The sequence below is a fragment of the Ailuropoda melanoleuca genome, chromosome 6 (assembly GCF_002007445.2).
Source record: "Ailuropoda melanoleuca isolate Jingjing chromosome 6, ASM200744v2, whole genome shotgun sequence".
Classification (NCBI taxonomy): domain Eukaryota; kingdom Metazoa; phylum Chordata; class Mammalia; order Carnivora; family Ursidae; genus Ailuropoda; species Ailuropoda melanoleuca.
The window spans coordinates 113221354-113246969 of record NC_048223.1 but is presented as its reverse complement, the minus strand read 5'-3'; the positions used below and the strand labels follow the sequence as shown (position 1 = coordinate 113246969).

General features: G+C 42.5%; 1 protein-coding gene across 2 annotated transcripts in view; it reads right to left on the bottom strand.

The window, feature by feature from the left end:
- Positions 1–426: 426 nt before the first annotated feature.
- PLEKHS1 (pleckstrin homology domain containing S1) overlaps positions 427–25616 on the bottom strand; it is a 36326-nt gene continuing 11136 nt past the window's right edge. Inside the window, exons 2-16 of one of the 2 annotated variants that reach the window (XM_034663296.1) lie at positions 24985–25299; positions 24436–24529; positions 24256–24340; positions 22481–22527; positions 14370–14458; positions 14152–14258; positions 13409–13543; positions 11604–11679; positions 10621–10737; positions 8537–8662; positions 7364–7470; positions 6469–6675; positions 5660–5761; positions 4778–4913; positions 427–2326 (exon numbers count right to left, since the gene is read on the bottom strand). In XM_034663296.1, the coding sequence (XP_034519187.1) occupies positions 2147–2326; positions 4778–4913; positions 5660–5761; positions 6469–6675; positions 7364–7470; positions 8537–8662; positions 10621–10737; positions 11604–11679; positions 13409–13543; positions 14152–14258; positions 14370–14458; positions 22481–22508 (1410 nt within the window). In that variant the 5' untranslated portion in view covers positions 22509–22527; positions 24256–24340; positions 24436–24529; positions 24985–25299 and the 3' untranslated portion in view covers positions 427–2146. Of the gene's footprint in view, positions 2327–4777; positions 4914–5659; positions 5762–6468; positions 6676–7363; positions 7471–8536; positions 8663–10620; positions 10738–11603; positions 11680–13408; positions 13544–14151; positions 14259–14369; positions 14459–16314; positions 17157–22480; positions 22528–24255; positions 24341–24435; positions 24530–24984; positions 25300–25616 lie in introns of those variants that run through there. The other variant, XM_034663295.1, reaches the window with a different exon arrangement.

Here is a 25616-nt window from a genome sequence, read left to right as displayed (position 1 = left end):
AAGAAAAATTCAAACATTACAGAAATGCCTCCCCCACATGGCCAACCTTGGTCCTACTTTTCAGAGATGATTGTTACTGAAAAAAACGGCATTGTCAAGGCAGCAGCCGCAGAACCGGCATTGAGTGCTCACTGCGTATCAGGCAGTGTGCTAGGTGCTGTCCGTACATCGCCCGTTTAAACCTCACGAGAAGCTGATGAGGCAGGCATTTCTCTCTTATTAGGGTGGGGGAGGTTTTGTATACACACATACGTATACGTAAATACCAATAATTTGTTTTTGTAAAAATAGGACAATGTCATGCCTACTGTTTGGCAACTTGCTTTTTTCTTTTTTAAAGATTTGATTTATTTATTTGAGAGAGAGGGAGAGCACAAGCAGGGGGCGTGGCGGAGGGAGAGGAAGAAGCAGGCTCTCCGCTGAGCAGGGAACCTGATGTGGGACTCAATCCCAGGACCCTGAGATCATGACCTAAGCCAAAGGCAGACGCTTAACCGACTGAGCCTCCCAGGCGCCCCGCAACCTGCTTTTGTCGTCCTTACTACACTGTAAACACCTTCCTGCGACTCCATGCAGAACATTGAACATCTGCACAGCATCCAATCCCATGAAGTCCTCGACATTAGGCAATCCCTGAAGAATTTTTTTTTATTACGAACAATGCTACAGTGAACATTACAAAAGAATCTTTGTGTTGAGTGAGTACTTCGGTAGCACAGATTTCTAGAAGTAGAAACAGCAGGAGAATATACACACATCAGATCATTACGTTGTATACCTGGACCCAATGCAACGCCTTATGTCAACTACATTTCATAAAACTAGGGAAAAGGAGTCTTCAATCCAGCTTCAAAAAAGAAACAGTAGGTAAGAATTTTTAGACAATCTGGATAACAGATCTGTATTTGAAATGTGTCTTCTATCTGCTGAAGGTCTTTTCAAACCTCAGTCCAAACACAGAGTGAGGGTCAGGACATCTGTTTCTCAGGGCTGGTTTTAGATTCTTGGTTCTGCCACTAAACAGCTACGAAACTGGGAACCACAGAGGAAGTATATTATGATTACTGATACTCTTGGACATACCGTGTTCTATTAGACTCAGGTGTACAACAGAGTGATTCAACAATCCTGTATATTACACCCTGGTCACCACCGTTAATGCAGTCACCACACAACGCTATCGCGCTATCATTGACCCTGTTCCCCACACTACGCTTTTCATCCTAAGACTTCCTTATTTTATAACTGGAAGTTTGTCCCTTTTAATCTCCTTTGCCTACTTTCCCTGTCCCCCCTCCCCCTCCTCGCACAACCGCCAGTTTTTTCTCTGTATTTATGAGTCTGTTTCTGTTTTGTTTGTATGAAACATTTGGGACCTTGATGTCTTCCTGCACAAAATGACAACGTGGTAAGATATATTTTCTGAAGCCTCCTGATGCCCTAACGTTCCCAGATTTGATTAGTCCTTTCATTCTCTGCCTCTGTTTTCCTGTTTATGAAAAAAGATTTGATGTTTTTGGCCTTGTAGGATCAATGAATTACTGTATCAATTAGTTAAGACCTTTCAAACTCAGAAATGCGAAGTCGTTGCCTTAACTCCTTGTAGAGAAAACAGCTCTTTGCTGTATATGACCTAAAACTGCTTCGACTTCTAGAATAGTTACTGGGTCTTTAAGAAAACAAGATAATTACTGAGTCCAAGAGGTGGCTCTGCCTCAGCATTTTGGACAGGGGCCTGACGAGTAGCAGGAGGTGTTGGGGAGGGCTGATATGGTATCACATCTCTCAGGACATTCGCCTTCCTGGAATGAGCATTTCCAACCGTGCGTGCCCTAACAAAGAAGGGATTGTGTGGACCGCGACCTCACAGAACACACAAGTGTGTTTTAGATGAGGGACTTACCCAGTCTCTGTGGTGTGTGGGACAAAGTCTGAGATAATAAGGCCTTACATTTCCTCTGTGTTCCATACTCATCACCTTTGGCCCTCTCAACACCCCGATGCAATAGCCAGAGAGGGGAGTTACCCCGCCACTAAGATGTCGATGCAGAAAATCAGAGAGCTGTGCTGACACACAGCGGTGAGAGGCAGAGCCCCTGCAGAGCCCAGGGCACATCCCCTCTCCTCTGCAGTGGGTCCTGGCATGTCACTCTCCACTTCCTTTGCGCTGACCCTTTCTAACGGCTGGACTCCTCCTCAGTGTCTTCCCCGGTCCAGACTGACCCAGTTGAAAAGGTACGACACCTTCGTCTTCTAACGAGCACGTGCAGCCGACAGCATGGAATTTCTCTGAATTTGGGATCCGGCCGATGGTGAGTTTTATTTCCTACAACACAAGTAAGGAGGAAACTAAATGACTAAAGATTATCCTTAGGATTGTTCTCAGTCTGTCCTCATTAACACTCTTTGAAGCTGGTTTTGAAGAAAAATCCTGTGATGAACCATAAAATCGGGGCCAGAGGAAGCCAGGATGACTTGTATATTCAGGAGGAGGATGGATTTTTATTCTCTGGTGGCCACCAGCCTGAGCCTTTAGGGTGGATTCCAGAAAGCACTGATGAGGACCGATGTGCCCAGTTGTACCAAGAAGTAAAAGCCTCTTGAAACTAGAAAATCCAGATGAAACCATACAAAACCAGCCCCGGACTAGATCAGGGGTAAGTTGAAGTTTGAAGTATCTTTCCTGTAATCTAGCATCTCTCCTTTTTTTTTTTTTTTTTTACACACATCCCTTTCCCCCCTCTTCCTAAAATCTCACATGGCCTCCTCTTGCTGTCCCTACCCCAACCCCAAGCCAACCTCATTGTCTCTCAACTATAGTCCAGCAGGAGGGAAAGTAGATGTGATTGGTCCAAATGCTCTAAAACAATTAGGGCCCTTGGCTGCCCCTCCTTTGGTTCCACATCCCCCTTCTTCCAACATTCTTTTCCCTTCCAGGGACCAGCTATTAGAATTTTCAAAAAGAACTGGACATCCATTTTAACATAAACAATGGTCAGGAATGGGGGGTGGGTGGGAAAGTAGAAGTTTTTGATCTCCCAGATAACCGTGTTGGCACACACCCCATGTTTCTCCATAGCATCTAACGGTTATCCAATAGAAAGGGGAGGCAGAATCAGCACAGAAGAAATGCTGTTGTCCCCTCCCATGCAGGAGACTCCGCAGTGTAGAAAGGTGATCTTGACACACTGCAGTCAGCAGTGCCCAGGGGGAGGTCCTGGATTTGCTCCCAGGCAAAAATCCTTATTCTGGCTTCAGAGCTGATGCCTGGATCTTTGGGTCAGAATATTGTTTGGTAAGTTTCAGAAGATTTTATCGAACACTTGGCCCGGGGTGGGTTTCTGGCAGAGGAAATATACTATAGTCATGTGATTGTTGGACTAAGCACCCGAAATCTACTTCTTTTCCAAACTCCTACCCGGTTTTCAAAACCCAAGCCAGACACAACCTTCTCTGAGATGCCTTTCTGGCCTTCCTCAAATAGATTCACTCCCTTTTTTCTCTTTGCTCCCATGGCCCTCTGTTCACATCTTATAGCACACACTCTATTGTAATTAGCACATAACATGCCTATTTGATCCATAATATGTGAGCTCCCTGAGCTTTGGCTGAGGCCATTTATGGAGCTCTAGGACTTAGCCCAGGATCCAGCATAAGGAGGTGTTCAATAAATGGTGAATGAGTGACTGAATGAAGAAATGAGTCTTTGTCTTGCCACTAAGTAATTATGTGCCTTAGACAATTCGCTCATCCTTGCCAGCTTTCCCCATTTAGGGAATACAGAAAGCAATTTGTTTAACCAATGAGGTTATTGTGTAATGCAGAAGAGATAAGACCTATAGAATCACAAACCCTCAGAACTCGAAGAAATTGGGAGACATCTTCTAGCACAGTGGTTTTCAGGAATTTTAAGCCAAAGAAATGTTTCTTCTGGGAGGGCTAACAGAGCCAACATAGAAAGCAGATAAATGATAAATGTACATCATTCTTGTTGAAGTCTTATATACTGTCCCCTTCCTCACCTCTTCCCAATCCCTGTCTCTTAGGGGCCCAAGAAGCACAGGTTGAAAACCAACTATCCTACTGCAGAGAGACAAAGCTGGAGCCCAGAGAAGAAAGTGATTTTCCCACAGTCATGCGGCATGTTAGAAATAAGCAGGGAAGGAACTCGCCCCGCTGAGCCGATACCCACTGGCAGAGCCACGGCGAGCCCTTTGTAAACATACATCGTTACTACACACTCACACGTTTTGTTTAATTCTTCCAATAACTCTGTGAGGAAGGTATGGTGAAGCCTATTTCTGAGATGAGGAGTCCAAAGAGTAAAAAAGGTGACCCTGGCCAACGTTCCCCAGCCAGTAGTCAGAGAAGCAAATCAGTAAACGGTATGGAGCACCTAGTGTGGGCCAGGCCCATTTGTAAGCCATTGACACAAATTATCACAGTTAATTCTCCAACAACGAGTATTAGCCTTACCCCCAATTTTGCAGAAGAGAAAGCTGAGGCACAAACTGGCTAAAGGAGATGGAACACACACCCTGGGCCAACGTGATTCCCTTGCAAACTCTTTCCACCTCTCATGCTGCATTTGAGGTCTTGGACCCTGATGTTCAGTCTCCCACCCCGGGGGCCTCTCCAAATACCTACCTTATATGAAACAATTTTGAAAAGCTTCTAAAATAACATTTCAGTTATTTGCATGTATTTGCATGTACTGTTCAGACTCTGCCCAAGACCTTGATCTTATTCCTGGTCAGGGTCAGTCAGCAAGACTCACCTCCTTCTGGACAGACCGGCTGAGAAACAAGGAGGCCTCGTCCAGGCCGTGGGGCTTCAGGTCATTCACGGCCAAAAGATGATCTCCGTGGAAAAATAAGCATCCCAGGCGTGGGGGCCCTTGCCACTGAGCCACACTGCAATGGGACACAGCATTCAATTTATCAAAAGTGAGCACATGATGATTACACAATGACTATCTGATGAACAATAAATGAATGGAGGAATGAGCAAGCTTAGGCACAGAGAAGTCTACAGTTTCAGCCAAGTATTTATTGAACCTCTGAGATTGTAAGAAATTTGGAAAAGTGGAAGATTGTGTTTCCTGCCCTCTTATAGAACTTGTCACCCCTTTACATTAAAGGGCTTTCTTCCCTTGTAAAAATGTAATCATCCACCAAAATTAATCGTGAAGTTTTAAAAAGGATATAGAGTCAAATAAACAGTGCTGATGTTAAGAAAATTCTCTTTTTTGTGTCTGTCCCTGACCAGTAGGTGTCTGGGAGTCTTTGACCTTGGTCCAACTTTTTCTTTTAGATCTTAGATTCTTGTTGACTTCACAAACTTCACTCATTTATCCAATACTCATTGCTCATTGATTGGGAATGATTTTCTTGGAACATACCTATTCCCTCCTGCTTTTCCTTACCTTCAAAGTATCAGAAATTTGCTGCTTACTGGACTTTTGGGTCCTCCTATCCACAACCCACCTTCCGGCCGATGCTCTGACAGCAACACCCTATTTCTGCCTCAACCAAAGAACTTGGGTGATGACAGCAACACCACCGTCCAAGCTCTCTGTTTTGCCACATACAGAGTTTCAAGATATCATTGTTGTCTCCCCATCTTCCAACCCGATTTATAATCAAGAACTCCAACCTACCATATCCGTCCTGCAGCTTCTATGAGAGTGAGATAATTGATGATGTCGTAAGGAGAAAGGAACACATTTAGTTTCTCCACTTGGCCTTCATCATGGATGTTGCTAGGAGATAAAATGTTTGTAAAAGTCACATCAGGCAACTGTCTCTGGCTCTGAGCTGGACTTCCTGAGTAGACTTTGGCTTCCTACATCTAAGATGGTATTTTCCAGTGAAGGATTGTCCCCCAGATTTGGAGAATATGAATATAAGTTACTCATTAATGCCTTCCCCAGCCCTCTTGGAATGCAATCGGAGATTTCAGATGCTGGAGTAAAAAATGGGCCAAGTTGATTATATATCACATCCATCTGCTCATTTCTCCCCTGGAAATGATTCCATTGAAGATGACAATGGAAAGAGTGAAAATGGAGAACAATCTCATCAAATGCTCTTGGCATCATGTAAAACCCAAACATCTCCCTCCTATTCTATAACCAAACGCCATACAACTTGTGTGCCCATCATTTTAACTGTAGATGTTGGGGGGCACGCTACCGAGTTCAGCGTGATCCAAAGTTTGAGGACATGAAAGACTAGCCAAGGGAGAATTTTTAGAACTATTTGAAAATGCTACCCACAGCCCAGGGGACCACTTTGCTTCCAGCTCTGTTACTGTCCTTGGCCACCACATCAGTGAGAAGGGGAAGCTGGTCAAAATGTTGGCTGACTTGGAAATTTTTAGGAACTACTTTAAAATTTGAATTCTGGGTAAAAAAGGAAGGCTGCCTTGCTCTAAGGGCCCATAAAGTTTTAGAAATTAGAACTTTACTTGATTAGTATAGATAATTGCACAACGGTAAGTGAGGCCAACCGCTTTTTGTCATTCGTGGTCTGTGCTTCCATATTGGCAGGTGGGAGACAAGAGTCACTTTGTGAGCCTTGTTCTTGCAAGTGAAGCCCCCCATTCTGGATCTCTGGAAGGGCCTGGGATTCCTCTTTGCTATCAGCAGTCTTGTGGGATGTCTCTCTGAAAAAACTACGGTATAAGAAATTAATACAATATCTTTTTTCAACATGTCTATTTACAACTTTCTATGGTGTGTGAATCAGATTTCAGTAGCTAGGAGCCATGTGAAAACTAACAAGGTCTTCAAGTGTGCCCAACCCTCAGAATCACAGAATCCAAGGTGACAAACTTTCCTTCTGAAAATGGAAATGGGGTCAAAATAACTCTTTACATTGGGAGGACTTGGAAGACAGAAGGGAGAGTGTGAGACATAAATTCAGAATAGAATATAAGTTCCCCAGGAGACAGAATATGGCCTGAGGTGGTCACTGAATGGTTTTCAGGGGATAAAGAAATCATTCTCACTTCTTCTTGGCTTTTTTTCCCCCTACTTTTTAAAGATTTTATTTATTTATTTGTCAGGGAGAGAGCATAAGCAGGTGAAGCAGCAGGCAGAGGGGGAAGCAGGCTACCCGCTGAGCAAGGAGCCCAATGTGGGGCTCGATCCCAGGACGCTGGGATCATGACCTGAACCAAAGGCAGCGGCTTAACTGACTGAGCCACCCAGGCATCCCTCACTTCTTCTTGTTTTATGATTACAGAATAATGTGGTGAGCTGGGTCTAGTTAATGCTTTTGAATTATTATGTCAACAGTAACTGTTCTGTAAAAGTGCATTAGTTAAAAATCAATGTTAAGCACATGGCAATCTTACATACCAGGATTTCATTGGCATGTAATGATCCTCAGTTCCCTCGGAGAACTGGTCTGGACTGCCAGCTGCAGCAGATTCGCCAGAATCATTGGAAGCAACAAAAGTATCTAACTACAGACAAGAGGAACAGACGTAAGAATGCAAGTCTACCGATAGCCAGGTACCCCTTTACCCCCTCCATGATGGCTCTGGGCCCTGAAATAGTAAGTACGTCCCCCACTGGGTGAACAGTAGTGCTCATTCTAGGACATTGAACCAGTAAAGTCTGCTTTCTCCTCCTGGATTCCCCCATGCTCTCAATACGCTGTTTTATTGGACTAGATGGCTATTTATTTTTCTGTTTCATCACTAGGCACTTAATGATAAGAACTCTTTTTCCCAGCCGGTGCTGCTGCAGAATCATGTCACCTGGCTGGGTCAGACTCCCACGCAACACAGAGCTGGCCTCAGGCTACCCTGCTTGCAGGCTAGCCAAGCGGCTGCAAGGGGCTGCAAAGGTCCTAGAAAATACTGCCCCCAGGAGGCTCTCCACTAGCCCCTCACGACGAAGTCATTTGGGGGAATGGTTGCTCAAAAACCCTGAAGGCTTTTAGCTGCCTGCCTAACAGATTAATCATGAACCTGTAATTGGAAAATTTCATTCCAGTCAAGCCAGTCTTCCCGCTGCTCCCCTAGGAATGGTGGTTTTCCAGAGCCAGCTTTCATGCCCCTTGCTTTCCCTGGAGTGCCCTGTGCCCTCTGGCCTGATGAAGCTGTGTTCAGGCCTTGCGAGGTCCCACAGTCCCCTCTGACCACCCTGGCCTTCGCCCTCCTTCTCTGAACTTCTGCATGGTTTGGTACTTAATTTGGTGGGGAGTCTTTTTTTCAATGGCCTCTTAGCTTAGTTTTCTTGGCTTTACTAGCTTAGTTTTACCTGGCCTGTCTGGAAATCACCTCCCGTGCCTTCCTTCCCTCATGCACTCCATGCATTTTATAAGCATCTCTCATCAGCACGGAGCCCTTTCTGCCTGGTATCGTGGCTGGCTCCTGTTCAAGTGTCAACACGGTGAGCCATCACCTTGCCTGACTCATTGCTCTGTTCCACCGAACCCAGCCTAGTACCTCAGGAACGGCGCGCAGCCGGGGCCCCGCAAATATCTATACAAGGAATGAAGGATTCATGGATGGAAGGGGTTACCTCTAAAAGAATACTTCGAGGACTAATATAATGACTCTCTTCTTCTGTATCTTCAGTAGTCTCTGACAAGGAATCCTGTGGTAAATGAGCTGGTCTGAGTCCTGGAGAATTTTTTTCCATAAAATACTGAATAAAGAGATGAAGACAATTAATTCTTTCCTTCCTTCCTTCCTTCCTTCCTTCCTTCCTTCCTTCCTTCCTTCCTTCCTCTTTCTTTCTTTCTTTCTTTCTTTCTTTCTTTCTTTCTTTCTTTCTTTCTTTCTTTCTTTCTTTCCCTCTTTCCTTTTTGCAGGGGACAGAATTAAACCATATGCTCTCTGGAAAAGCCATAATAGATTAACTGGGTTGAGAAGATCAGAGGATCTTCCAAGGTTACATGAAGAAACCCACACAACTTGAACTTGCCTCTTGTGTCTGGGTCACCTTGATGATGTAAAAATATAAGCCCATCTTTCAGGCTTTTCTCTACCTTTGGGGTCTGTAACTCAGAACAAGTGGTTCTCCCTGGCAGGGGCGGGGGGTAGTATTTTAAGGCACTAAGCCCTGCCACAGAGGCCCCCACCCCCACCCCCACCTACTAGTTTTCACCCCATGCCATCTGAGAAGGTAATTAGCCCACGGTCAAGGCACCACACCTTTCCTCTTCCTGCTCAGAGTTCCTCTTTTGTGTTCTGCTCATATACTTCTATTGTTTCCATAGCAATGCAATTTGCTAATGTTGATCATGTGACAGTATGAATTATAGTCTTCAAGGTAATGTGGGTTCAACCAATTACCGCCTTCCCTCCCCAGTAGATACCAGATACTCTACTAAAGGAGCTGCTTTGCATGGCCGGAGAATTGTTATAAGCACAACTTCATTCTTCTAAGAACAATGCCTGAGAGCAGCGGGTTTTGAAAAGATCTTGATCTTGAATGTGTTCTAAGAAGTCCTTGAAGGAAAGTGATTTTAAAAACATAATCCTTTCAGCTGTGTCCATTTCTCCAGTGCCAAGATCATGAAGCCAGACCAGGCGGAGCTGGGGATGAAGAAGGGTTCCTACTTAATTTCAACAACAACGAACCCCAACAAGGCAGATGGTACTCTTAACTGGAGCTGACTGAAAAATCACTGAACTGGAATATAGCATGTGAAAAGGCAAGATGACTGGTAACGTTCTCTTTAGGGAGAAGGGGCACCGTGAGTGAAACACAAGAGGTGTTTACTGAAAAGAGTTATCTTTTGCAACCCATTTCCTGCAAATACCAAATGAGGTGTTTGGCCTGGTGAATTTGATCTGCTATTGAAGGCTTTTAAAATAGTTGGAGAGCTCCCAACTAGATGAAACAGGAGGTTATGCCATGTTACGATGTGCTTGGTACCCAGGGAGAAGGGAAAGCCAATGGTTACATCTCTAAAGCAGAAAATGGTATCCATGGCAGAAGAAAAAGCAAACAAACAAACAATTACTCAGCCCACTTATCCAAACCTGGGAAGATTGCAAATCTGAGAGAGCCAGAGAGTATAATCACAAATCACTTTCAAGGGCCAGATGTATTTTTTTCCTCAAGTGGATTTCATTAGGAAGATGAAGTCACACTCACTCACACAGACACACAGACACACACACACACAGACACACACACACACACACAAAGGGAAGCAAGATTGATCTGGGTAAATGAAGGAAATTAGTAAGAACCTCGATTTTACCTCCGAACTGTAGATGGTATGGCAGAAAACCAAGTGGTGTTTCGGGAATGTGTTTATGGAGGCCCTCTGTGGCCCTCTGTGTGAAAGGGGGGAGAAGGTTGGCAGCCAGGCTTTTGGTTGGGTGGAGGGTTCTCTACCCCACATACCCAGATGCAGGGGAGGAGCACCCAGAATGGATGAATGCCTTTCGAGGTAGGCAGGGCAAGCAGTAAGGCTCATTGTGTATGAGAAACAGACCAAACATAAGACCAACACGAGAGCTAAGAATCATTCTTATGGTGGGTTAGGCTTAGAGGAAGGTTTCAGATACATTGGTAAGACTTTTAAAGCCTCAGCTGACCCCCAGGCAAGGCGTCCTGAGAGAGAAAGAGAGAGACGTAAGTCTGATTACCATGTCTGGAAGACTGTTTCTTGGTGTGGTGCGGCTGACAGTCTCTGATGGGCTGGAAAGACCAAGGAGAGGGCTGGGGTCTGAAGAGGGCCTTTTACCACCCAGTGAGAATTTCTCCTGCTTATGGGAAAGGAATATTGCAATCAGGGCACGGTTGATCTCTTACCTGGAATTAAACAGCAGCTTCGTAGCTGGGCTTCCTGCTTCCAGTCTTTTACCACGAACATTTTTACCCCCAGCCAGCCTTCTTTCACTAAGACATGACGTAATCATGCCTCTCTGCTGTTTTCAAACCCGTGAGGACTCTCAGTCTGACCTTCGGATGCCCTGAGTTTCCCTCCACTTGCCTTTTCAAGCCTATGCCCCTCTGCACCCCGCCCCGTGGCTCTAACCATTTGAATCTACTCATAGACATGCCTTGCTTTCCCTCCTCCTTGGCCTCTGCTTTCATTGTCAGCATCGAACAACTTAGAAAACATGTCAAAACAATACCTAGAGTTTCATTTATAAAGGTCTGCCCTAAGAAAGGACTTGGGTAAATTAGCGAAGGTTCTTGGGAAGTAAATGAAAAACTTAAAGCAACTAACCTTTACAAGAGAGAGAGATTACATTGAAAATGCAAGAGATAGGAAAAGCGTTTTTATAGGAACCACCTTCAAAAGGAAGCCATTATGCACCTTGCATAACAACGATGGAGAAGACTCCAGTTTCGCTACTCTTAAAAAAATGCCATAGTCACCTTTCACTCCTCTGACCCCGGTCATGAAGAGTTGAAGCATCTGTATTTTGGGTCTCTTGCAAAACACAGAAGTATTTTTTTCCTATTGTTAAGCATAAAAATAACAAGGATGTACCTGCTTCCGCTTATTTATTCCTCCTATTAGTGCCAGTTGCTAAGGAGGAAAAAAAAAAGCTACCATTGTTTCCTCGTGAAAGAGGTGATGCTCACGTGCCCCGTTACTTTATTAGTGACGCAGAGTCACCTCGGGGTTGCGGCGTGTGGCCTCTCCACCATGGCAGAATGATGACACGAAGGAGACCCAGTCTTTAATCTTCTCCCTGTTGATAGGAAGAAACTCACAGCTGGCGTGTGCTCCTTTTGAACCAGAGAAGGGTTCTTTTATTAAGGTTGGAACAGGCAGTGGGAACAGGTACCAGGGAAATAAAGATTTTTTTCTGAAGTAGCTTCGATGACCCGCGGGCTCCTCACCACCCCCACACTTGCACCCTAGAATTAATCTTCACGCCACCTCTGTGAGGAGCGCTCGGGGAAATGAGAAGAACGCTGGAAAATAACAGTAATAATCATAGGGTTTGGAGCTCTCGGCTTTGACACGGATTTCTTTTGTGTTCTCAAGTGAGCCCCTTAACCTGTCAGCGCCACTTTTGTGCAGCTATCCAGGTGTGCTTCCCTTTGGGGGGGGGCATGTATTTATGAAGAATGCGTTTGAATGAATTTAGAGAAATCACGTCTTCTTTGCTATTGACTTTTTGTGACAATGTAAAAAGAAAGCTTTTGGCCTTGGGCTTCACCTGCAACAGATCAAGGCTCCTCATACTTTGGCGTCAGCATTCGCTGCCTCCTCTCACAGCTTCCTCCCTTGACCTTGGCCTCTGCCAAACAGATAATCATCTCTGAAGGATCTATTAGGCACCTCAGCTAGCACCAGGAGTCCCTCTTAAAAACTGAAGAGTCCTTCAGGGATGAGCATTGCCCCTCCCTAATATGGGTAGTTTGTGCAGACGTTTGTGAATTGGTTATTTTTTTTTTTAAGATTTATTTATTTATTTAAGAGAGGATGGGGGAGAGAGCAGAGGGAGAGGGAGACAAGCAGACTCCCTGCTGAGCAGGGAGCTCGTTCCCACAACCCATGAGATCATGACCTGAGCCGAAATCAAGAGTCGGACACTGAGCCAACTGAGCCACCCAGGCGCCCCTGTGTATTGGGTCCTTTTATGTGAAATGCATCTGGGGGGATGGTGATAGCGTTGTGGGTTGAATTGTGTCCCCTCAAAATTTGGATATTGAAGTCCCAATCCCCAGTATCTCAGGATGTGACCTTTTTTGGAAATTGGGTTGGGTTATTGTTGATGTAATTAGTTCAGATGACGTCATACTGGACTCCTAATCCAATAAAACAAATGTCCTTATAAAAAGTTTGGGGGGCACCTGGGTGGCGCAGTCGTTAAGCGTCTGCCTTCAGCTCAGGGCGTGATCCCGGCATTCTGGGATCGAGCCCCACATCAGGCTCCTCCACTGGAAGCCTGCTTCTTCCTCTCCCACTCCCCCTGCTTGTGTTCCCTCTCTCACTGGCTGTCTCTCTGTCAAATAAATAAATAAAATCTTTAAAAAAAAAAAGTTTGGATGCAGAGACATGTACCCAGGGAGAATGCTGTGTGAACCTTGTAGTTCTACCACCACAAGCCCAGCAACTACCAGAAGTTAGGAGACAGACATGGAACAGACCTTCCTTAGGACTTCAAAGGGAGTATGGGCCTGGGACACCCTGATTTCAGATGTCTAGCCTCCAGAACAGTGAGACAATACAGCTCTGTTGTTCTAAGACACCAGTTTGTGGTACTTCAGTATGGCCGCCCTAGGAAGCAAATACCGGGACTTTCCAAAATATTTTCAAAAATAAGGAAGACTATCCAGATGGTCTTGAAGAGTGTGGCCATGGGCTGCTCTTCAAAGTATGTTGTTTATTGGTTTAAGACATTTTATTTGTCTGTGTGTCTATTTTTTATTGTATAGACAGGAAACATTCTGTGCTATCTTATGACTTACCTATCCTGGCCGATGAGGAAGTATTCCCTGTTAGTGGTTCGGATGGACATCACCTCATCAGGGTGACATTTAAACATCTTATGTATGGATTGCATTTTTTCATGGCCACTTATGCCAACTTCCACACTGGAATTTCTGTCAGGTACAGACACAAAGTATTAAACAGATTCAAACATAAAGACTAGCGTTTTACATTAGGATTCAAGTGGAATAAAATTTGGATCTGCTTGATCAATGTTTTGGAAACTGTCCGATAATTTTAGAAAATAAGTTAAGATCTGGTTCATCACTGATTGAAAATACTTTGCTCAGCCTCAAACTTAATTCAAAACTTCTTTTTTTCAGTTGGAGTCTTTGTTCTACAAAGTATAGTGTTTTCTAATTTTCGTTTTGTACGTAATGTCCGAAAGAGAAGACAAAAAAAAAGCCAATCTAAATACTTTCTAAAAATCCATCTTGGTTTAATGAAATGATGATTGTATTTGCCCTCATCCATAAATTAAGTGAATCAAAATCTGTTGTTACTAGATGCTTATTAATAATTCATGAACTATAGCATACAATAGAAAATAAGTATTTAGCTATGTTTTACTCAAAAACATTCCTCATTTTAGCTTCTTTTCAGCAACAAATATTGTTGAGTGTGAAGCCTTTGGTTCTTTCCGTCAATGATTTAAATTTTGATTTGCATGCACCTTGTTAGTATTTGCTGTTATAAACAGTTTTCTCGATTGGATACACACCGGTCAATTTCAATGGACCCTCGGCGATGTTGGTCTTTGTAATAGGAAAGACGAAGTCTCCTTTCCCCACTCTTTGAAAGAATGAAAAACCGCTTTTTCCAAGAAGACTGAAAAATGAAAACATTTTGCATCTTAGTTAAATCTCAGAGGAAGAGAAAGGATTTTAAAAATGCTCATAAGCCTGGTGGGAGGCCTGTTAAATCATGGTGAATACTTACAGCGGAGAAGAAAAGCTGAGGAGGTGGTGATTTAATAAAGTAATCTTGTTTGCAGACTTCATTTTCATAATAAAATGTAAATTGTTTGCCTAATAAAAGAAAGTGAACAGACTCCATTTGTTCCCTGCAAATTTTGGAAAAGAACTGCTTCAATTGGAAAACACTATTTACCTCTGGAAAAGTCTTCAAATTATTCAGTTACGGCAAAGAACATCTATAATAGGCCAGGAAAACAAAGAAGCCAAAGGACAAGGAGTGCTCTTATTCGTCCACAATCAGGACCTTCCTTCAGACGACACATGGAAGTTCCTTAATGTCTAGCATCTGGGGGCACGTTGCTGGCTTTTCTAGATGTAAGCAAAGGTTTGTCTCTATTCTTGTTGAAGAACCAGCCGGAGGAGCAGGATAATTCTGCCTTGCCTTGGCTTAGCAAACAAAAGAAAAAACCACCTGCTATTGAAAATGAGGCGGCAGAGTGGTTAAATCACAAGGTTTCCAAAATGTGAACTGCATCTCAGTAAGTATTAAAATTTATAGGTTTTTTTTTCTGTAGTTTCAAAAATGTCTTCAAGAAATCTGCACTACGTTCATTTAGAAAAATGCAATGCTGTTAAAATAAAATTTATTAAAAAAAAAAAAAAGCTTGATTTTGCTTTCACATCCAGGCTGTGGTTCTAGTTTGTCCATGGTTTTATAAAAGACAGCCTTTACTAAAGAGTTAGAGCCTTTTTATTAAGTGGAAACAGAATGAGGATTAGGGAGCACAGCTGATGGAGACATGATGCTACAGTCTATCTAGTAATTTTTTTAACCTTTTTTAAGAATATTTTTTAATGATTTTATTTATTTATTAGAGAGAGAGAGAGAGAGCACGACGAGTAGGGGCAGCAGGCAGAGGGAGAAGCAGACCCCCTGCTGAGCAGGGAGCCTGATGTGGGGCTCAATCCCAGGACCCTGGGATCATGACTGAGCTAAAGGCAGACGCTTAACTGACTGAGCCACCCAGATGCACCCCTTTTAAAACATTTTTAAAAAAAGTTTATTTATTTAAGTAATCTCTACATCCAACACAAACTCATGATCCTGGGATTAAGAGTCACATGCTCTTCCAACTGAGCCAGCCAGGTGACCCCAGAATCTAGTAATTAGGCAGCTGTCCTCACCTTGCCTCCTTCTCCCTCTGCAGCAACTCTGCCTGCTCTCCATCCCTCATGCCTTCACACCCGTGTGCGCGCGCACACACACACACACACACACACTGGAAAAGTAAAACAGAAGGAAACAATATTGCAATTAGCTCCTCTTTAAAATCGTCATGTGGCCTTGGACAAAACTCACAGATGTAGTTACTGTACAAGTATTTATACAGCACGTTGGATCACTAAGTCTCCCTGTTTCCTCTTCTGTAAAATGGAGGCAACAGCACTGACCTTACAGATTTGTGGTGAGGACTGAAGGAGTTAATGCATGGAAACCTCTCAGGACTGGGCCTGGCACACAGTAGGGCTCACTGAAGAGTAGCTATTATTAATAACAGAGGAAACTTTAGCCTTTATCATTTGTAAAATAAACCAGTCTCTCATCTGCCTATAACTTAGGTGCTCTCACTCAATTTAGAGTGCTCAATAGATGTCGATATTTTATGAAAATTTAGTCTTAAAAGTCTCTGATAACATTGTATACAATGAGCAGAATCTTTTTTTAAGGGGCGGAGGGGCAGAGGGAGAAGGAAAGAGAATCTCAAGCAGGGTCCACGCCCATCATGGAGCCAGACGCAGGACTCAATCTCATGACCCTGAGATCATGACCGGAGCTGAAATTAAGAGTCAGATGCTCAGACTGAGCTACCCAGGTGCCCTTACAAGTAGCAGAATCTTAAAGTAAAGTAAATATCTGTGAAAACGTTGCCCAGTTTAGGCATTCCCAGGGGGTCCCCAGTACTCACACTGATTACTAGCTCCAGGGCACGAAAACTCTGACGGTGTTTGTTGACCGCGGCAATGGCACTGTTTTCTCCAGAACTGAAGCTGAGGAATCACCATAACTCTCACCCTTCCATCAGCGTTATGGCCAGTCAGTGATTACATCATGCCTATTTTCACTTCCTGAATACTTCTGGGATCCATCCCTATTTCTCTGTTCCTACCTGCACTGCCTTCAAGACCTTCAAGCGTTTCAGTATGTTTCAATTCATGTGAATTCGAGGCCTGTATATGTTTTTCACTGTACTGTTTCAGTAGCTGTCCAGTTTGACCCCCTAACTCCAGTCTTGACATCTTCAACTCCATCCTTGACATATCCCTGAGACTAAACGCCAACTCTGACTGATCTAGCACTTTGGGCAAAGACAGAATAACAGGGACGGGTTTAGCAGACAGAATATATAAAATAGTGGTTTTCAAGACAGTGAGCATGGGCAGTTAAAGTCACTGATCCCTAAGAGACAGGAAACAATCAGGGTAGGCCCTACAATTCCCTTGAGAGAGATTCCAGGCTATAGCATAAGAAAGGGGAACTGAGGTGGAACCAGGTGGATGCCTGGGTTGAGGAGACAGAGCTAAGAGTTCAGGGAGATCGAGGCACTAGGGTTCACAGGACAGAGTGCCAGAGAGGAGAGGGCTGCACACAGGAAGAACCACAGAAACGTGCATCAAGTTCTTAAGTACTCAAGATTATTAATCAATATATGGGTGTGAGGAAACTGCCCAAGGCCAGAGAATTTAAAGAAAATTATAAACCCAGAGATCCAAGCAGGTCAGGAACCCAAACACAAGGTACATGAAGAAAACTACACTAAGGCACATTGTAATCAAATTGCTCAAAACCAGTGATAAAAGAGAAAAAACCTTAAAATCAGCGGGGTTGGGGTAGGGTGGGGGTGGAATATGTATGCAGAAGGGAAAAAACAGGAAACAATCAGGGTAGGCCCTACAATTCCCTTGAGAGAGATTCCAGGCTATAGCATAAGAAAGGGGAACTGAGGTGGAACCAGGTGGATGCCTGGGTTGAGGAGACAGAGCTAAGAGTTCAGGGAGATCGAGGCACTAGGGTTCACAGGACAGAGTGCCAGAGAGGAGAGGGCTGCACACAGGAAGAACCACAGAAACGTGCATCAAGTTCTTAAGTACTCAAGATTATTAATCAATATATGGGTGTGAGGAAACTGCCCAAGGCCAGAGAATTTAAAGAAAATTATAAACCCAGAGATCCAAGCAGGTCAGGAACCCAAACACAAGGTACATGAAGAAAACTACACTAAGGCACATGGTAATCAAATTGCTCAAAACCAGTGATAAAAGAGAAAAAACCTTAAAATCAGTGGGGTTGGGGTAGGGTGGGGGTGGAATATGTATGCAGAAGGGAAAAAAACAAACAAACTGTAAGTAAGATATTAGATTTCTCATCAGAAACAATGCAAGCAAAAAACCAGTGGTGCAACATATTTAAAGTACCGAAAGAAAAACACGTCATTCTAGAATTCTAAATACAGCAAAAGGGGTGTCTGGGTGGCTCAGTTGTTAAACTTCTGCCTTCGGCTCACGGCATGATCCCAGGGTCCTGGGATCTATCCCCGCATCGGGCTCCCTGCTCCGCTGGGAGCCTGCTTCTTCCTCTCCCACTCCCCCTGCTTGTGTTCCCTCTCTCGTTGGCTGTCTCTCTCCCTGTCAAATAAATAAATACAATCTTTAAAAAAAAATAAATGCAGCAAAAATATCTTTCAAAAAGAAAGGCAGTTTCAAGACATTTTTCAGACACACAAAAGCTAAAGGAATTCAGCAACAGGAGGCGTGCATTACAAGGAAGTCCTCTGGGTGGAAAAAAATTATACCAGTGGAAACTTGAAATTTTTTAATAATGATTGCTTTTTATTTTATTTTATTTTTTTATTTTATTTTTTTAAGATTTTATTTATTTGAGAGAGAGAGAGATAACGAGAGAGCGCACAAGCAGCGGGTGGGGAGAGGGAGAAGCAGACTCCCCACCGAGCAGGGAGCCTGATGTGGAGCTGGATCCCAGGACCCCAGGATCATAACCCAAGCTGAAGGCAGATGCTTAACCGACTGAGCCACCCAGGCACCCCTGGAAATCCGAATTTATATAAATGAATGAACAACACTGAATGGTGACTCCAAAGGAAAATATTTGAATCATTTTCTTATTATTTAAAACATACATATGCAGCTAATGAATCACTGAACACTACATCAAAAACTAATGAGGTACTATACGTTGGCTAATTGAACATAATAATAATAATAAATAAATAATAATAAATAATAATAAAAAATAGAGCAAAATAAATACAATTTTAAAAATTAATAAATAAAAAAGAATAATAAAGTAATAAACCAAATATCCTACCTACTACACAATTTATTAAATAAAACATTCCATTGCCTTTNTCCGCTGGGAGCCTGCTTCTTCCTCTCCCACTCCCCCTGCTTGTGTTCCCTCTCTCGTTGGCTGTCTCTCTCCCTGTCAAATAAATAAATACAATCTTTAAAAAAAAAATAAATGCAGCAAAAATATCTTTCAAAAAGAAAGGCAGTTTCAAGACATTTTTCAGACACACAAAAGCTAAAGGAATTCAGCAACAGGAGGCGTGCATTACAAGGAAGTCCTCTGGGTGGAAAAAAATTATACCAGTGGAAACTTGAAATTTTTTAATAATGATTGCTTTTTATTTTATTTTATTTTTTTATTTTATTTTTTTAAGATTTTATTTATTTGAGAGAGAGAGAGATAACGAGAGAGCGCACAAGCAGCGGGTGGGGAGAGGGAGAAGCAGACTCCCCACCGAGCAGGGAGCCTGATGTGGAGCTGGATCCCAGGACCCCAGGATCATAACCCAAGCTGAAGGCAGATGCTTAAGCGACTGAGCCACCCAGGCACCCCTGGAAATCCGAATTTATATAAATGAATGAACAACACTGAATGGTGACTCCAAAGGAAAATATTTGAATCATTTTCTTATTATTTAAAACATACATATGCAGCTAATGAATCACTGAACACTACATCAAAAACTAATGAGGTACTATACGTTGGCTAATTGAACATAATAATAATAATAAATAAATAATAATAAATAATAATAAAAAATAGAGCAAAATAAATACAATTTTAAAAATTAATAAATAAAAAAGAATAATAAAGTAATAAACCAAATATCCTACCTACTACACAATTTATTAAATAAAACATTCCATTGCCTTTAAAAATTTTAAAATTCAATTGGTTGTTCAAACAATAATACTAACAATATGTTGTGCAGATAATAGCATAAGTGTAAGAAAAATGCAATTTCAATAAATAAAATGCGTGAAAGCCAGGAGGGGAAAATGGAAGTATACTTCTGTAAAATTCTTATGTAATATGTGAATTGGTATAATATCACTTGTAATAAGATAGACTGGGATATGTTAAAGATATACACTATCATTCCTAAAGCAACCACTAGAAATAACAAANATAAACCCAGAGATCCAAGCAGGTCAGGAACCCAAACACAAGGTACATGAAGAAAACTACACTAAGGCACATTGTAATCAAATTGCTCAAAACCAGTGATAAAAGAGAAAAAACCTTAAAATCAGCGGGGTTGGGGTAGGGTGGGGGTGGAATATGTATGCAGAAGGGAAAAAAACNAACGAACAGTTACAATTCATAAGCCAGGAAAGGAGATAAAAAGTATCATAAACGTACTCAATTAATTCAAAAAAGGATGAAAAAGAGGGAAAAGATGAACAAAGAAAAAATGAGACAAATAGGAAACAACATTATGATAGACTCAAACCTGATCATATCACTAATCATTATAAGTCTAAACAATTCAATTAAAAGAGATTAGTCAGATTGGATAAAAAAGCAAGACCCAACTGTGTGGTACTTATGAGAAATACATTTTATTTTATTTATTTATTTATTTTTTNCGAAAGAAAAACACGTCATTCTAGAATTCTAAATACAGCAAAAGGGGTGTCTGGGTGGCTCAGTTGTTAAACGTCTGCCTTCAGCTCACGGCGTGATCCCAGGGTCCTGGGATCTATCCCCGCATCGGGCTCCCTGCTCCCCTGGGAGCCTGCTTCTTCCTCTCCAACTCCCCCTGCTTGTGTTCCCCCTCTCGTTGGCTGTCTCTCTCCCTGTCAAATAAATAAATACAATCTTTNTTTATTTATTTACTTGAGAGAGAGAGAGAGAGCGCCAGAGAGAGGGAACACAAGCAGGGGGAGTGGGAGAGGAAGAAGCAGGCTCATAGCGGAGGAGCCTGATGTGGGGCTCGATCCCATAACGCTGGGATCACGCCCTGAGCCGAAGGCAGATGCTTAACGACTGAGCCACCCAGGCGCCCCAAGAAATACATTTTAAATATAAAGACAGAAATAGGTTATAAATAAAAGGTCAAAAAAAGAACATACTATGCCAAAGCAGCCTAAAGAAAGCTGGGTTGGCTATATTAACATCAGATTTCAAAACAAAAAAAATATTACCAGGGTTAAAGTTCTTTTTATAATGATAAAGGGGTCAATTAATCAAGAGGACCTAATAATCGTACATATTTATGTGCCTAATAACAGAGCTTCAACCTACATGAAGCCAAAACTGATAGAACGGCATGGAGACGTAGAGAAATGCACAGAGTCAGAGATTTCACTACCCTTCTCTCCATAACTGGTAGAAAAAATAGGCAGAAAATCATAAAGATAGAGTGGACTTGAACAACACTGTCAACAAACTTGACCTGATTGATATTTATAGACACTCAACACGGCAGCATGGGCGCCCTTCTCCACGGCACAGGCAACATGTACCAAGACAGGTCATATTCTGGGCCACAAAACCAGTCTCAATACATTTGAAAGGATCCAAGGTTTACAAAGTATATTTTCAGAACATAATGGAATCAAATTGGAAATCGATAACAGAAAACTTTTGGGAGTGAGGCATATGTTCATTATCTTGATTGTGGTGATAGTTTCCCAGGCATACACACACATCAAAACTTATCACATTGTACACTTTAAATATGTGCAGCTTATTGTATGTCATTTTCACCACACAAAGCTGTTTCAAAAAATATGACCAGCCTAAAATGCAAACCTAATGAGCCCTTTCTCTTGCTCAAAAGGCTTCGAGGATTCCTGGTCATATGAGGTCAAGGTCTGGCACAGTAGAGTGCCTCGGCCTCATCCGGTACTCTCCCTTGTCCTACTTTATACATGCATTGTCCTTTGACATATCCTGCCTCTAACCCACGCATTGTTTTGGCTCATGCCATCCCTCTCTGCTGAGACGTGCTCTTTTCCAATCTCTTTTAAAATCCTATACATCTTTTAGGGTCCGGCTTAAAGCTTTCTCATCAGACGTCTCTGGATTCCCATAACTACTTGCATGCTCTTCCTTAGATCCCCATAACATTTCACACTTATTTCATGATTCCTATCATACCCTGATTATTTGTGCTTCTCTTATCTTTTCAATACAGCTGCTCACATGTGTTTAACTTCCCCCCAAAATTTATAAACTCACTGAGAGCAATGACTCTATAACTTAATCTGTATATTCTCTGTAATATGAAGTGCAGTGACTTTACTAATAACAGGTGCTTTGAATAGATATTGAAAACTATTTATTTTTAAATCAAACTGGATAAATTCCTTTCTAAATTATTTCATCCTACACTCAGCTTTCCTAAGTACCCCTTCTATGAGCTACGTCAACATGAACAAGGACCTTTGAATAATATACCTTGAGCTACCTCTCTAATAACAATTAAGGCAGTTTCTCCAAGTGAGAATTTCCTACTAAGTTACAAAATAGTTTTCAGTTTTTTCTGGGCTATCGTTTGTCTTAGTACCATCTCCAAGCGACAGATGGAACATTTGGTTAATGAAAATCAGAAAATGTCAAATTTCTAGATAGGTGAGCTCTTATAAAATAATTAACGGAACCCCACAGCCCCTGTCACACTCTCCATACGAGGAACCATTGTCCCAGAATGCTGCCCACTGGCCTCACTAAAACTGTCTTCCATACCCTGGTTAGCTTGACGAGAATTGCTCGTCATTTTCAATAAAGTTTTTTACTTCAGAGAGTATATCCCCAGGTACCTGGACTCTTCTGAGGTTTGGGTTCCATTCTGGTTGTCTTTTCTCATCTGTCAAAAGGAAGAGTTAAAAGCCAGTTAGTCCTCAAACAGCAAAAGGAAGAGTTAAAATCCAGTTAGTCCTCAAACAGCAGTGTGCTTCACTGATTAGCAATTCCATCATGGGGCATCAGGATGGTGCCCCCCAATGTTATCAGCCTCCTGCTTTCCATTCTTTCCCCAAGACTGATAGTCGCCACAGTAACAAGGACACATCCAAGCAACTTGTGTTCACCAGGTGGCAGTTCTGCGGAGGCATGACGGAAGGAGCCGTGTTCCCTGGACTTTCTCTGCTCCTGCTCCATTAGGGACTCTGACAACAAAGCCCCTGCGGGAAACAGCACCAAGGAGGAGAGACAAGAACAGGGCAGAGGGCAGGAGGCTACGGCCCAATGCAGCTGAGAAAGCACATCTAGCCAAGAGGAAGCATAAGATAAGCCCTTCTCCATGCCAGGAACTTGCTTTCTGCAGAGGGAAACTGACAAGCGAGGACCAGGGCATATCCCTGTTCTTCAGCTGCCTTGGGTGCCTGCCTGGCTCTGGGGTGAAACTGACTCCGAGAGGTGGAGCTCTCCCCTGGCAGCTGTGCCGAGGACCCTTGAACCCCATGGTGATGGGGCCCTGTGAGGAGGGGGATCTCACAGGGCAAAGGGCCTCGGGGCAGGGGAGATCTTTGCAACCAGGGATGTGCTGGTGATCAGAGTAAGACTCTCAAAATAGGGAGAAGCATCAGACAGGGCAGTGCCAGGGCAGTCCCAGGAAAATGGGAGGAGACAAAGGGCCCTTCATACATATTTTGCATGTTATATATAATACATATAATATATCTACATATCTATATCTGTGTATAAAATACATATAACATGCAGAATATGTGTCGACCGGCTCTATGTTATGGGTAACTCTTCTGGTTAATAGTAGACTGTTTGTGGTTAAGTTTTTGGGGGAGTCGATAGTTATATGTGGATTTTCAACTGTGTGGGGGGTCATCAACCCTAATCCCCATGTTGTTCCAGATTCAACTGTATATGTATATAAATACTGGATTTCCTACATAACATGTATTTCATGTTACATATATGAATTTCATATTACATATATGAAATCCAGAATATGTATACATACGTGAAACCCATTATATATGAAACCTATTATACAAATTTTGTTTATATCACATAAGCAAAATACATATGTTTATGTGATATAAGCAAAATTATACCTTATATATGGAATCTCATTCAATTTCATATATATTTTTTTTATAAAACATATAGATTTCACATATATTTTTACATATAATACTGTAAAATGACACTACTTTTACGATGGTATAATACTCATTTTACAAAGCCCTTTGCCTTTGACCACAGAACCAACAAGAAGCAAAGCAAGAATTCTAACCTGGCGGTTGTCTGAACCACTCTACTTTTTCCTCCTATTTAAGAAAGAAGAATTAAACCTTTTCAGAGTCCTGCTTGCATTTCTTGTCATTGCCCGCAAACAAAAAAGCCATTCAGATTATCTCTTTGATCTCATTCGGGGCATCTACCCACGATCATTGCCTACAACCTGCTCATTTTAATGTCATTTGGAATTTGATCAGCATGATACCAAGAGGTCCTATTTCCTTCTGCCTTTACAGTTATGAACCAAGAGCCCCAAACAGCAATTTTCCTCAATTAATCTTTCAGATTACCACAGCCTTGAGAACCTAAAACATTCAAACCAAGCAATACTTACTAGAAGCCAAGGGGTTGCTGGTTCAGTTCTCAGCAGAGTGCCCCGTCCCTGGGTCTCCTGACCTCATCGCCGTTCACTCTGAGCTCTGAGTGGTGAGGTGAAAATTAAATACAATCTGTTTGAAATGTGAACCAACAGGAAGTTCCTAAACTACTAACTTGGGGCAGATTTTATGCTTGCCTTTAGCTAGTATGGAAGCTGTTGTCCTAGGGGAAGTCCTGGGCTTTCATTCTTTCTGTGGCTTGGCACAGAACTGCCTTGGCATTCCAACCGTCTAGCATCAGAAAATAAAAGCAAACAAATAAAAAAAAATCCCTCTAGCTTTTGTTCATAGTCACAATGTTTCTCATTGAGAACAGTGTCAACTTTGACCTCGTACACTCATTACTGTTGAAATAATGCCTTTGCTTCCCACCCATCCATATCCTCCCAATATTCTCCTGGGGAAGGTAGGGGAGATTCCTTTGTTCCAGATGAGGAAATAAAAGCCTGACTTCTCCAACACACTTGCACACGCCAATGGTCTCCAGGATTATCTGCCTCTTCATCCATAACAGAGTTGTCATCAACAGGGTGGCACGAGGCAGGCTCTCCCGTACGGCCACCCAACAATGCCTAAAAATGAGAGTTTTGCTCACTGCCCCCCCCGCTTGTGTGCTCTCTCTCTCTCTCTCTCTTTCTCAAATAAATAATATAAAAATCTTTAAAAAAAAAAAGAGGTTTGCTCACAAAAGACAATGGCAGTCAAGCCTTGTTGAAATTCTCTCTTCTCTTGGCTTCCAATGTACTCTGCTTGTCTGGTTCTCTTCTGCACTGATGTATTTGCTTCGTCCCTTCGCTTGTTCCTTTACCTGTATCCAGTGCATTCATTTCAGAATCCCCAGTTCCTTCTTTACATGTTCCCCCACTCTGCAAGTATTTCTTGATGCTGGGAATGTTGAGAATCTCTTGAGATTGGTGACCCTGAATTTATCAAGAGTCCTGTCTGACCGATGTGTGGTTTTCTCTAGTGGCATTCAGCTGTTCAGGAGCAGAATGGGGGAGCTGAGGGGTGAAGTTCATTTCAGGTTAATGGTGTTGTTTTTTAAAATATTTATTTATTTATTTATTTATTTAATGCCAGGAAGATACTGCAGCTAGACAAAGGAGCAAGGGAACTTAGCGTATTTGCAAAAGCCTGCCCCAAAGGATGAACCATGGAATCAGAGGGGCGTACAGAGGAGAGAGAATAGAAGGGGACTCCTAGGGAGGAAGTACTGGTGAGATTGAAGAAAGATAGAGCAAATTGGCTGGAAAGATAAGAAGTGATGCTTGAGGTCAGCATGATTGACCGATGATCTTAAAACTAGAGCTGTTGCAGG